Source organism: Festucalex cinctus, chromosome 12 (genome assembly GCF_051991245.1).
Source record: "Festucalex cinctus isolate MCC-2025b chromosome 12, RoL_Fcin_1.0, whole genome shotgun sequence".
NCBI lineage: Eukaryota > Metazoa > Chordata > Actinopteri > Syngnathiformes > Syngnathidae > Festucalex > Festucalex cinctus.
In genome coordinates, this window is record NC_135422.1 from 9,922,012 (window position 1) to 9,937,056 (window position 15,045).

At 41.2% G+C, this 15,045-nt stretch overlaps 1 protein-coding gene across 1 annotated transcript in view; it reads right to left on the bottom strand.

Moving 5' to 3' along the window:
* Window positions 1-593: 593 nt before the first annotated feature.
* LOC144032058 (CDAN1-interacting nuclease 1-like) overlaps window positions 594-15,045 on the bottom strand; it is a 62,835-nt gene continuing 48,383 nt past the window's right edge. The window contains exon 12 of the mRNA XM_077539717.1: window positions 594-1,461. Coding sequence (XP_077395843.1) covers window positions 1,326-1,461 — 136 coding nt within the window. The 3' untranslated portion in view covers window positions 594-1,325. The remainder of the gene's footprint in view (window positions 1,462-15,045) is intronic.

Below are 15,045 nucleotides of genomic sequence, written 5' to 3' on the forward strand. Positions count from 1 at the left end.
AATGCTCGCATGAAATGAGCTGAAGATCCCAAAAAAGTGTCAACTGTATGGCAGCATTGTCAAACATTAATCATGCTTTCATGTCATTTTAGAAAACCTCTAAAGACAACGACCGCCCTATAGGCAAGACGTATTTGCGTCCAAAGGCATCAGTCAACTTTATGGTCATCTTTTTCAGTTTTTACAGGGCTCCACTTGTGTTTCTGTCATTAGTATCCACTCATAAAAGAATTTGAGGTCGTAAAGATGTGCTGCCAAGCAGTCACACGTCTTTCCATTAACATCAGGTGCTCTTGTGTACCTGTGAACACTCACACAGAAGCAAAATATCCTCAGCAAAAACGTTTACAGAGACATTTTCAACCTTCTTTGGGCAATATCAGGAAATATGGTTAGCCAACATCTGCGCTTTAGATGATCTGCTGAACAAGTTCCCATTTTTTAAAGACACTTGGTGATAATTTGGGGTCTGTCAAGTAAAAACATGCCAAACAGTCATTGGTTCAAATATGGGGATGTTTTCCATTACTTTCCTTTGGGTCATTTAAAGTCTTTCAGTTCTGGAATGCCAGTCGCACAAAACCAGCAAGGAATTTCAAAATTAATGACATTTTAATAAACTTCACAATTTCTAAGATGCACTGCAACACAGATGTGGAAGATGACAGCATGTCCAGTTTATAAATCATTCACAGAAACAGTCCATAAGATGAATTAATAGAAATCTTGAGAGGAAATTGATAACGTGGAGCAGGGAGGAAAAAGGGTCACGGTGAGGCCGTGGCCTTAATCAGCCGCCATTCTGTTCTCCCGTTTGGAGAGTGACTGAGAGGGCACTGAGTGACGCAGGTGTGAGCCAGGCGTCCAACCAGCCCCCCCAGAACCGCACCTCGCTTATCTGCTTACGGAACGGAAGAGGAAGGAGTGACAAAGGCCAGGACTCTGGGTGTGATAAGGAAGGGCCTTATGTCCAAGATCTGGTCCTCCATCACACCACGCCGTCATTTGAGAGAGGCCAACCGGGGGACAGGAGTTGACCAGGAACCGGGAACGGGAACCTCTTCAAGATGGAGCTTTTGGTGGCTATTTGCACTATGTAGCAAAAGCCAAGAGTCAGGAAGGTAGTGGCAGACGGAGAGTGAGGGTCAGCTGGAGTTCAGGGTAGCAAAAGTTTCGACTCCAAGCAGGAAAGCTAAATTACTTCCGGATTTCGGCGTCTACCCCGGTGTGACTGTTCCTACCCTTCCTGCTCCGTCACCGTCCACTCTTATTCCTTGCGTCACCACCCAAATGTATTTTCTTACTTTTTGTCCGCGACTGGCTCATCAGTCCTGCTTTGCGGCGTGTCCGAGGACCACGATGTCCGTAGGGAAGCAGTCTTTGAGAAGGATACCTCGGTCTCTCTGGCAGTCCAGCTCACCTATAAAACCGTACCAGTAGATAACAAGCCCAGGTCCAAATCTGAGGTACAAAGAAAAATAAGCAAGAGTTGAGTTTTAATAGCAGTGAGTCATAAAAGCTGCGTCATGACAGCATGATAGAGAAAATATGATAAAAGGCATCATTAAGTCGTACGAGATAGAAAGATGCACAACCAGCGAGTCTGATCTGTAAGAAATAAGGTCACACAGTCTTTGATCACCATCCAGAAAACTGAAACAAAAAACCCTGCTGTCCTGCAAGATAAAGATCTCTCTAACAGGGTGATACACACTTCATCACATTACAATGGCAGGGAAATAACAATAATAAGTGAAATAACAAAGCAGCAGAAAGGCCTCCGGAACCTGTCATCGGAAGCCTTTGCAATATCGCAGAGCACGCAGAGTTCAGCGCAAAGCCTCAGACTTAAATGGTGCAAGTGGCGGTTAATGTTAGCCAGTCCAACAGAATCCAGCTGTTTCATTCACATTTTCTTTGAAAGCCCCCCCCCCCCCCCCCCCCTCAAAAAAAAAAAAAAAAAAATGGTGAGCTGTGCCGGTCAGTAATGAGTTTCCAAGCAGCTGAGAAATGAGATTCAGACTATTTAAACATGAACGACTTCTATCTTTTGATATTCGCCGCAATTCTCGGGCTCTGTCACAACTCCTGAGGGTCGGAAAAAGTGCAGAAGCAGTCAAACTGGAGAAGCTCTTCACCAGGAATGTCTAGGGCTACCTAAAATAAAAGGACGCTAAATCATCTTTCAAGCGCTTTATTGCACCCCAAAGAATCACCTCTCTCAGCCTCACGGAGATCATACGTTTTTCTTTGAATGCCGGCTGCCACGCATGAAGACATGTCACAGTTGAACTCTGAACCGAGAGCACCTTCCACGCAAAACGCAGGATTTGGGGGCGCTGACAGTGCAGCAGTCCCAGACACCGTCAACAGTTAACACCGTTGCGAGCCCTCCGGGGACCCGGACAGGAAGCGGGCAAAAAGGGCCACATGGCGCTGCACAAGTTCAGCTCCGAGGTAAAGTGCATAAAAACTTCAGCCGGGGCCAAATTCACGTTGAAATACAGCCTCCCAAACGCCCTCCCTACGGTGTGGTTTTAATATCAACTTTGGGAATCTTTTGTATGATTATGATTTATAAGCACTTACAAGACACCTACATGGTTGACCTTACAACTTCAACAGCATATTTTAATAGCATATATTAAAAACACCCCTACTGTTCCAGCACATGTGACGGCTTGTGTATCCGTGTACAGTCTGGTGCCACATTGACAAGGCCTTGAGGTCGTATTCTACTTACAGACGCATTAAAAATATGTCAGGGTATAAGCACACCACCCCGTTCCCATCTCCTCCCTGAGAGGCCCAAACAGCAATGCTTGCTCCTGTCCTGCGTCCCATCCCTGCATTCTAACTTTTACTGTGTGTGATTTACGGTGCTGTATCTATGGGCGAGCAGGCCCGGAGAAAGCACACAGATGCACGCTGCAAGTTCACCGCAATGTCACACGCATACCTCAGCCTCTCAACACTGCAGACCAAGTAGCCCCCCCCTCATTTCCCTAAAGTCCCACCGTTACCATGCTAGACGGCAATAACGTCTGCTGGGTCTTAATATGGAAATGTTATGGAAACAAAATGTAAACATTTACATTAGAGGACTTTTGAACCGGGGGTATGCTTCTTCTTTTTTATTCAGCTGCTGTTCTGTACGTAAGGCCAACGGTGCGGAGGGATGGAGGGGTAGTCTACGGAACGCCGAGGAAAGGGGGCTGCGGCGAGCGAAGGGAAAGGTTAGAACTGTACATCAACAGATAAGACGGCGAAGGACGATACATCACGTCCCGTGCCTGTCAAGGGGAGGGCGAGCACAAATTGAAACACGCAAAATTATCAACACCAGGGGAGCCATGTCACCAAGGCCTTTCCATACGCTGAAGGAAAATAAATGGACTTTGAATTGTGCTCAGAATGAATCCTACTGGGATGTTGAGGTAAGAAGCAGACACTGGGGATTGAAACAACAACACTGAGGGGGGAACGGAGTGGTCAGGGGCCACGGCCGAGCTGGAAGTCAGCACGATGAGATTGTAACTCAGAAAGTGTGGAATCACAGATGAAGTACTGCAAAAACACAGAGTGCATATATCGAAAGAGACTATTCTCACAAGAATCTGGCAGGCTTTTGGACTAACTTTCCAAACATTGTGACGGGATCCAAAAGGGATCAGTTTTTATTTGCTTGTCAATTATTCAAAGAATGCTGAAAGGTATTTCAATGATTGCCAAGCTTTTTTTTTTTTTTTTTTTAGGTGGAGTTTGGGGAGGACCATTTGTCTCATGAATTCTATGATAATAAATTACTTTTATGTGTATGTCGACGTCACATGTCATCTGTTACATATTGTATATTTACACATTGGGTCCTGTAGAGGAAGTTGTGTCTTGAGGTGAAACATTGGTGAATGGAGTTTAGTGCCAAGAATATGTGTGACTCAAACAAGAAATTTGCCTTGGTATGTCGGTACATACAGATACCTAAAATTGAAACTAAAATAGTGCAATACTGAATCAAGTAATTGAGTATTTATGATGAGCCTCCACCTAAGAATAAAGTCTTAATATTGCCTTTCTAATTGTTGAGACTTTTAAGGATCAGCTGATAACCAGACTCAAAATTCGAGAATTATAGCAACAACAAAAACACCAAAAATGTTTGGGTTCGGGGGGTGTCACTTCAGGGGTTTTGTCCACAGATGCTAATAAGGGCTGAGAAGTTTCCCTTCTAACCTCTTGTGAGAGGCGGCTGAGTGAAGCATGCAGTGCAGTAATGAGTAAGTGAATGTGTGCTGATTATATACGCTGCATCTTCCAATAAACACCTGGCTATTATACATAACTTGTTTGCAATTCCAGAAGGGGGGTGTACTTGACAGGCCAGGGCGCAGATCTGTCCTGCCAGCAGTGCTCCAAGTTGGTGTTAATGAGGTGGTCCACATATAAAGCAGGTGCTAAGCAGCTAACTATGGGAGCTTAATGAGCGCTTGAACATAAAAGCAGTGAAAGCACAACTTTCCACACGTTGGTAAAATATCGTGGCTGTTACTCTATTCCAAAAATCACGGTTAGGTACCTTGGTTTTAAGGTCATGATTAGATTTACATTTGGTATCTAACGTGATATTTCAAGATAATATACAGAATATGTTGATAATACATAACTTATTTTTTTTTTCTCCAATGGTCACTAATGGTATTCACAGAACTGCCAACCTATAGAAATTCACTTCCAGAAAATGTTCTGAATATTCATATTTTTAAAAATGTGTGGACCCAATTTTTTTTTTTTTTTTTTTCATGCTACTGGCCACATTCATGTGAATATTTTTAAAGACAGAACTAAAATAAAAAACAAATATCACTCACCACTAGCTATGCATAAATGAGCCATGGCTGTTTGTTCTATTCCAATGGGGTATATGCCACGGAAGAGGCGGGACTTCCGACTTCCGTGATTTTGCACATGAGTTTTGTTCCGGTCCGGGTTGCGAACACACAACCGAGGGGCACAAAGTCGGAAGCACAAGTATTTTGACGCAGTCCACACGTCGCAAACCGAACCGGAAACAAAGCTAATATGCAAAAACAGTCCCGCCTCTTCCGTGGCATATACCCCATAAGTATTAATTATGACAGTAATGACACAGTGCAGAGTTTTGTCAGCACACAGTTATTTGCGCATTATTGGACATAATCTGTCAGTGAGGATTCACTTTGTTCTGTTACCCTTGTTCCTCACCACTTATATGAACCTCTTCTTAGTTTTAAGCTATTGTCAGAATCGTCTGCTACAGTAGATTTCATTGCCCATGAGTCGATACCACGTCACTGGGGCAACCAGCAGAAGAACCCCACATCTTTGCAGCATGTAGTCAAACAATAGCAATTATCTATAAAGTATTTTTGCTGCTTTTTCAACCTGTTTGAGCAACAATCATTCATCGGTTTTATCGCTGTGATTATATTTTGGACGTTTAAGGTTCTATAAAATAATGTTCAAGCTGACCTAAGCAGGACATAATAAAACATGTTTTCATTGCTTGTTTAGACACTCAGGGAGGAGAAGACTGAGATGCACATACTTATTAAAAGGTCAAAATAGCCCTAAAGCACTTGGACAAGGTATTTGACACTCGTACATTGATACTGTATCAGCAAAAGGTGTTTGATGGACACACCAAAGTTCATTCAATTTGCCAAATTCAGCTAAGAAAAGCTTCAAATCTAACACAGGGCCAAAACATACCAAGCAGCTTGATGAATCACCAACAACATTAAGATGGGATCACACTCTTTTTAATAACACTGACAATACATCATCCACAGAGTTATTTCAAACAAATCCTGCAGCAATAATTTTGGCAGCCTGCGCCTCCACCTGAGTCCTCTCAATAAAGGCGTCTTTATTTTCAGCATCTATACATCAGATCACAAGGAAGTGCTGCCAAACATTATAGCTTAAATCTTTTCTTTGCTGGCTTAAAAGCAAGTAAGATCCGTAAAATAACAGTGAGAACTGACTGGGTGAGAGCTATTGAGGTGCTGGAGGATGCTGAGAAAGTGGAAAAAGATTGGAGGAATGTCATTATGGATTCAGCAGACATGAACATGGCTGTTAAAAATAGTGTATAGTAAAACTGTGTCAATTTGGATGTCCATTTACACAAAAATAGCATTTCTTAAGCTTAAAAGTGGAAAAAGAAATTGAAAAAGAGGTCTCAAGAAAGATAATTTCTGACTACAATAAGATCTTCATTTACATCTAAAAGCTAAAAAGACATCATCTAGGAATACACAAAAAAAAATAAAAATAAATTGCCTCTTTCAGACAGACAACCTACAAATAGTTATTTGCCAGTGGTTTTTATACAGAAACCTATGACATCATCAGTGCCAGTGTCTGCAGTGGCATACAGCAGAAAATACTTGTTGATATGATTGTATTCAAACATATATATAATCTGCTTCCGTCCACATGTGGTCCACAGGCCGCTAGTTGCTCATCCCTGTTCCAACGTAACCGTACTCCTACTAGTGTAAAATTTTCGGCGACTCGAACCATCTCTGCTTTCAACACAAAAGCGCAGGAGAAGAGCGTATTAACTACAGCTGGAAAGTTGGCGGGGTTACTTCATCCCCACTACTCCCTGTCAGTGTTGTTCATACAGAATAGTGAAACGGGAATTGATTTAAAAAAAAATAAAAAATAAAAAAAATAAAAAAAGCTGGCTTTTACAGGCAGTTTGAAAGAGGCTAATAATTGTGGAAACAAAATGTACAAATTTCTACTGTGTGCAACTAAGTGTACATTACAAACATCAAAATATAACCCCACATTTATGTTGACAATGATATCAACGTATGAATACCAGCAATTCAATTAACCCTAACTCACTAAAGATATCTCGACACTTTAGTGTTTTCTGTTGCAACGGTATGGAAATAGAAGGTGAATGGTGGATGTGCTTCGTCTTAGCCACTTCTGGAAGTGGAGGGAATGTTTTTTGTTTTTTTACATGGAGGTATGTTTGTGTATTGTGCTGATGGGTGAGCATGTTAGGTGTGATGTGTGTGGGTGCTGGGAATTGCATGTTTCACTAATGTATACTCATCTGTGAAACTTATCAGTGCCAAGACAGATACAGGAAGATTACCAAGTGTTATCTAGTTGGCTGGGGTCAGGGCATACTCCACCTGACCTAGAATTATTATTATATAATTTGCATTATATCGTTAAAGTTTATTTTTCAATAATAATAATAATAATAATAATAATAATAATAATAATAATAACAACTTTAATAAAACACTGAGAACACTATTTCAATATGACATACTAACAAATAAATACTAGCTATAAAGCTTCATTTTAGAGGTGACAATTCATTACACAAACCACACTGGAGCTGGGAATATAAGAATCCCTCATTTCATTTTTTTAAATGAACCTTTGACCTTTGTAAACCCCACAGATGCTCAGGCACACTCCCACACTCCCTTTTTTTTTATCTCGCAATTGCAAATTATCACTTTCTCTGACCCCCCAGTGTGCCTGACAAAGCTGCCATTACCTCCGTCACCTTCTCGTACTTACCTTAAACTCTTATCTCACACACGCATGCACGCACACAGTTTGACTGACCCTTTACCAATCAGTTCACTGATAACCCAATTCACACATTTGGGCGTGAATAAGCACATAGCGATCTTATAATAGAATGACTTATGTGGGGATATTTGATTTGAGTTGTAGTCCATTTTGGAACTGTGAAATCCTTTAACTGCACATAGTTAAGGCCAAAATTTGACATACTTTTGTCATACAAAAAAAAACTATTTGGAAAACGGGTGTGTTATGATTGGTCGTGTGTGGCAAAATAATTGAAAAAGTTATCTTAGCTATAGTGATAAATATTTACTTTATCTTTTAACACAACTCTATACAATTTTAGGCTCAAAGATACCCATTTACAAAAAAATAAATGCACTTTAACTCAAAATGTGCCCCTCAGAGATAACTGCACTGTGTTTGTGTAGCACTTGTCCTTTGAAATCAAGGTGGAATATCTCCACTCAACTACGCTGCATTTGTTCGGTCATGCTGCAGGAAAGTTGTCCATTTATGACATTTAAAGTGAAATTACATTCTCACATTGCTGCTGTCCAAACTGAACACAACAATTGCGGTCATCAAATTAACATGAGAGACTACTACTACATATGTTAAAATTTAGTATTAAAGCACACTAAAATTGAATATCTTATATGTAGACGGCAACATTTAAACCTATAATGCTAGCAAGACCTCATCTCTGCGACCTGATCTCTTCTCTTCTCTTACAGTGACTCCGCATCCTGGCTAATCACCACCTACATCATGAAAATGGCTTGATCCCTACAGTTATGACACGCTGAGTGAGAATTCATTAACACCTGATGCTGATATTATTAAAATGCTATATAAGCGATCTTGCACAAGTGTGATACTGCAATGATGAGAGGGTAATAATAACTGCACTGCAGAGGCCCGACATGCCCTTCTGATATCTAATATGTCCAGTTAAAAAAACAAACGTATATTTGAATTTCTCTGAAGCTGAATAGTCGCCATAGCGCTAATTCGACGAGCTGTTCACAGAGTCCCTGTGGCATTGGACGTGTTGCATGTCTCTGAACCTCGACATGGAGAAGAGAAGCTCCCCATGGTGGGGATCGGATGTGCAGACAGAAAGGAGCGCAGTGCCAAGGGGATACATGCTCCTTTAACCTGTTATTGTGAACCCCCAGCAGCCCTTGCTGATAATTGCCTCCCGTCTCTCGGGACAGGCGGTCAGAAGAAAGGCACAAGGACAACCATTTTGGGAGGGCCTCACCTCCTCGTCCCTGCACTGCCCTGGTCCTAATCCTGCCCTTAACCCTGGCGGCGAACATGTTTTCAATTTAGGATGCTCCCCCGCTGAAGCCGTGGCCCTAATCAACAGCAGTTTGTACTGTAACCCTATCTGGCCTTGTGAGGGCAGCGTCAGGCTGACCGGGCGCCTGCAAACCTGATGTGTCCAGCTGAGTGTTAAGTGCGTGCATGCGTCGATGATATTGTGTGTATATGTCAGGTCACAGGGTGTGTGCCCGATACGTTCACATATTGCTGTGATGTGGACATAAACACACGAATCACGCTCGATAAACAGTCCAGCAGACGAAAGTGCTACATAATTAGACACTCAAGATTGGATGTCCCGTTTAAAAATGTCAAAAGCTCGTCCTAAGACGTAGCCTGTGTCTTTGCAGCCACACAACACAGTGTACTGCATTTTGATACAAAAATAAAGGGTACATTTTAATGTGGTTAAAGGTTGAACGTGAAGCTTTAAATTTGTCATCTTCACAACTACCATTTAGAGTTAAAGATAGTACAACCAAAATAGAACCGTACCGTTTGTAAGGAGTGGGTAAAAATTTGATGAACAATGCATTGCTATACTTCCCCGAGCAAGTCAATATTGATTAATCAAATTCCCTCCACAATTTATTATCAATTCAGCAAATCCTCTAAATCAAATCAAAGGAAGAACATATGCAGACCTTCGAAACTGCCTGATGTTGTGTGTCTCTCAAAACCAAAGTCGTCCAAAAGATTTTGTCCAATTGTGAACAAATTAGAACCACCTATATGAGACACAGGCAACACTGGATTGGGAGGAAATTTAGTTTTCCATCACTGAATGTGACGGTGAGGTTGAATGCCTCACCATAATACACCAAACCAATAAGTCAACTCCACAAAGTCAGAGCTTGACCAAATGTGTTGTTGTGCGATTACAAATCCGTCCTTAAGAGACTCATAGGCACACCCTATTGGCATAAATCTATAGAAATGAAATAACTCAACTGCGGACATTCTGATTTTACTTCAATCTTTTGCACCGTTAGAACCTGTTAATTGCATCTTGTGGCTTCAATTAATTTATAGTTATCTACTGTCTCGAAGAAACATATTTCACTTTATTCCCAGCAAACCACAGTATGAATTTCTCTGGTCTTTACTGAAGGCTAACATGAAATTTGGGACTGGTAAAGCAGGTGTGAATGTTTGTTGTGGAGGGCCTGCTGGCCTCTTCGTCCACTACCCAAAATTAGAGCATGGCCTCTAACGTGTCCCTGGGGTGGGAGAGGGGGGGGGGGGGGGAGGGCTAAAGAGAGAGAGAACTAAAACAGGCCTGGCTTTCGTCCAAGTCAGCACCTTTGGAAGTGCAGTCGTGTTACCGCCACTAAATCAACATGTCAGCACCCGGCCTAGTAAACTTCTTCACCCAGACTCCACTGCTTGCAGCTACCCCACACACCTAATGAAGTGGTGTGAATGCCCATCTGTCTGGCGGGGGGGTCCATACAAAGAAGGTCGAAGAAATACATACATTTTGTGTTTTGATTTGAACCGAGGACCGATGCAAAACAAACTGGCTATTAGTGGGTTACGCCACCCGGGGCTGTCGGCCTTGGCCTCTGATTCCGAACTGTCCCAGTTTGAGGGGCAAGGTTGGGGATGGACACGGCCTGGGGGTTGGCACGGAAAGCTGTGTGCTTACTCTGCACTCTGTTTACATTCCTGAGGGTAATTTTAGCCCCAGGGGGTGGAGGAGGGAAGGGGGTCTGACATGTCTTTGGGGCCAGTGAGTAGTTGACGGTCCAACCAGCGCAGTGGCGGCACCTGGACTTGTGGGTGGTACATCTAAAAAATATTTAAATAATGACCCCGGGCAAACAATACACTATAGTTTTTTTTTTTTTTTTTAATGTAACAAGGTGAATTTTAAACTTTTTAAAAAGCCACTTTGGTCAAATTTAAGACCACTTATTACGTAAAGCAGATCAATGAGTGAACATTTTAAGAATATTTGCTCAATAATATAAATATTGAACACCTTTATAGACTAAAAAAAATTCAAAAGACATAATATGGGGTTTGCACCTCTCCAATAAAAGACAATTCAATATGCAATAAAAAAAATAAATAAATAAAAATTAAATCAGTTTTTATTACAGCTCTAAATATAGTGGCAATGTTGTTATTGTGTATGTGGTATTTTTCCCGAAATTCCAGTGGGTAATTTGGTGGTTAGTTACCGCTTTTAAAAATCAAATTCAAAACAGAAGATCCACAGACACCCTGTATATAATGGAAATAGTAGTAGGCATTGCTGCACCCACTCTGTATTAAGTGCAAAAAGATGGAGAAGGAACAACAGAACTCTGGCAGAGTCAAACAAATAAACGGAATGGCAAGGTGACCATCCCAGCACTTGCATTGATCAGTTGGAAAGACACAAAGCAGCACAACACAAGATTCTCAATCTCAGCCTCAGGGAGGCTGATCTGTTTACTCAAAAACCAACAAAAGGTGTTTCGAGGAGAACAGACCAACCACAGTGTCCGTACAAGGCGGTTACATCCTTTTTGTTTTCACAAAATTTAAGGGTGCAAATCTAATTTCGTTGTAGTTTTAAAAAATTTGCTACGCAAACAAAACAATAATCCCAGCTCAAGAGTCGCCTGCTGGGATTTGTCTCTTTATTACTCCCAGCTCTACAAGTCCCCTCAAAGGCCGCAGAATGTCTGTGTGTTTACAATGTTCCAAAGAAAAGGAGGGGGGCGCGGGGGGACTGCATGAGGGGGGGAGAACGCGACGACGAGCGAGAGACAGAGCTTATCGAAACTAATTAGGCGAGGGATCGGGATAGAAGTTAAATAGTGGGCTACATGTAATGAAAGCAGCCGTGCGGGGGACACCGAGGGGTCAGGCCCACACCAAACAGTGGTCCTCAGGCAATCTGGTATTGATTTTCACTCGTTTGGGGATGAAGGTGGATGGTGGTAAAGGGAGGGGGGGAGTCATGTAGCAAAAGAGAAAGAGAGTCAAAGACAGATGCTCAGCTAGAGTCTAAGGGTCTTCTGAGTTGTCAACTTGACAGTTTAACCCCTTTTGGAGGAGCGCAAACAAACCAGGGGATCTCTTGGGCTGACAGCGTTGATCTGTCATAGCGATGACACTGCAAAGCCCCACACAATGCCCACATAGGAGAGGAAGGACTGTGTTATGTGTGTGTTGGTATGGCAAGCATGGGTAAAAATATGCAAACGCACATTCCTTAAGCCTCAGAAAATAGGACTGTGCAACACTTGGCGTGATGCTAATACTCAGGATTTGTTATTGATTTGACTTTGCTACCAATACACGCCCTCTAATGCAGTATAATTATGATTTTATTAATCTCACTACGTTAATTTTGTAACTGTGTCTGGGGCCTACCGTGGATGACCATATATTTAAGGTGTACATTTTAAAACTCTTTTTTTTCCCCACTGCATTTCCCATGTAAAAAAAAAAATCCATACAAGATAATTTCATATTTCCAGCATGCAGCATTCCTAGACAGTACGTCCAAACTCAGTTACATAAAATTTTGTAGGAAATTATAGAATGAGATAATTTTGATAAGACTGTATTTCACCCCTGTTGATCGCCAGTGGTGGTGCCTAACAACATATTTCCTTGTAGTAGTTATATACGTACCTGTCCTTGTATCACTTCAAAAACACAGTATGTATGAATACACAAAATAAGTTTGCCTTCAACTTTTCTAAACACCATATAAATAAATGAAAAATAAATCTACATAGGGACAAAAATAAATCCTACCGACCCCCCAAATTTGTTACCCCAAATTGCGGCCTTTGCAAATTGCATTCTACTACATCGCCAAGTCAATTTGGATTTGAATAATTATTCAGCACTAATTTACAACATAAAAAAGTAAAAAAAGGTCAAATAAAATAAAATAAAAAATCATATGACCTAAGAACAACATTTTTGCTACATTACCCATCCGCCAAAAAAAAAAAAAAAAAAAAAAAGTTACCCCAAATTGCAGCTTTTGCAATTTGAAAATTGCATTTTACTACATTGCCAAGTCAATTTGAATTTGAATAATTGTTTGGCACTAATTTACAAGTAAAAAAAAAAAAAAAAAAAAATTATATATATATATATATATATATATATATATATATATATATATATATATATATATATATATATATATATATATATATATATATGATCTAAAAACAACATTTTTGCTACATTCATTACATTAAACCCCCCACAAAAAAATGTTACCCCAAATTGCAGCTTTTGCAATTTGAAAATTGCATTTTACTACATTGCCAAGTCAATTTGAATTTGAATAATTGTTTGGCACTAATTTACAAGTAAAAAAAAAAAAAAAAAAAAAAAATTATATATATATATATATATATATATATATATATATATATATATATATATATATATATATATATATATATATATGATCTAAAAACAACATTTTTGCTACATTCATTACATTAAACCCCCCACAAAAAAATGTTACCCCAAATTGCAGCTTTTGCAATTTGAAAATTGCATTCTACTACATTTCCAAGTCAATTTGAATTTGAATTATTGTTCAGCACTAATTTACAACATAAAGTAACTCTTCAGAAGAAGCTGAATGGAGGTCTTGCCACAAGCACACAAATGTCAATGCTCTTCTCTTCTCACTCAAGCACCTTCCTTTTCATGTCCTGAGTCCTGAAAGACATCGCTTCCCTTCTAGGACTCTCATTGCTTTGTCAGATGGCTGCAAGGTACTCCATTAGCTGCGCCGAGCACCTCCCAAATCAATGCAATACTTAAAAAACAGATACACACCCAAAAGGCTGTGCATGTCAAAATTAGAGTGGCCCTTATTGTCCCCATTAAGGCCTCGGGAACGCGCCATCGTGACGGATGCTACGGGGTCCCTCACTTGTCAGGAGTTGTCAGACAGATAGTGAGTCAGGACACACACACGCGCGCAGTTGACAGGTAATCCGAATATCTTCAATTAGCCCAATTAGGGATGTCATAAACAATCCAATAAGTGCTGGAGCAACACAAACAGATAAACACACGCACAAGTGCACAGGCGTACACACCGCAGGGTCTACAGGGTATTAATGAGAAGGGTAATGGGTATATCAGCGGACGCTTGACTTGTCTTTTGTTTCAAGAATGAGTGTGTGCGTGTCTATGTGTCCCCATCTAGAGGGCCCCTCCCTTGCGTTGCTCTCAGCTGTGCACTGCTGGCTGCTACCTGGTCACTTCAAATTGCGCCATCTCCTTTCATTAGCACATTGCCGGCTGAGAATCTGAAAGGCCGTGACAAAATTCATTTGAGACGAGTGGGAGCAGATTGCCTGAAGCAGGTGCTATAAGGGAGATAAAACAAAAGCAGCACCTCTGTGCACGCGCGCGACACTGTACGTGTGCCCCGTGTTTTCAGTTGGTGTGTGTGTGTGTGTGGGTGGGTGGTGGGCGCTTTTCCCTGGTCTTCACATTTGGTTCTTGTCCTGACTATGGTAAATGGATAATGACATATAAGTGCTTTTAGGGGGTTGGAAAAAAAGAGAAAGAACGGGATTGGCCCAGTGCACACTTTTACAAAGCTGTGGTGAAATCTAAATATTGTTTCTAGTGTGACTAAACAGGCAACGCCTTAGCAGCGAGGGGATGTGTGACAGCGCTAACATTGTTTGATTTGGTCTCCCCTTCATATTATCTTATCGCAGTGCAAAGGTGACACCCACTCAGCTTTTGTCCTCAGACTGTTCCATCTATACACACATTTCTTTAGGCGCAGAGTGTCTGACACGTTTCGGCGCGAGCTAATCTTGAAAAGAACGATTTCACAAACACGAGACCCGAGTGGCGTTTGCATCAATATTTGAACAAGGCCCCGGCATCAACACCGCCGAGATCTCATTTGCAAAGGTTCTGAAATGGCACTACATCAAGCAACAAGGCTGACATTTTCAGTGCGGCCCTCAGAAGCATCTCTTTGGGTTTTCAGGGCAACCTTGGACCAATTTTTGGATGTCATCGTTATCTCGAGTGGTATGGTATCAAGACGCCAACATCAAATATGATACTGTCACTTTCCAATGGCAAAACATGTGCGCAATT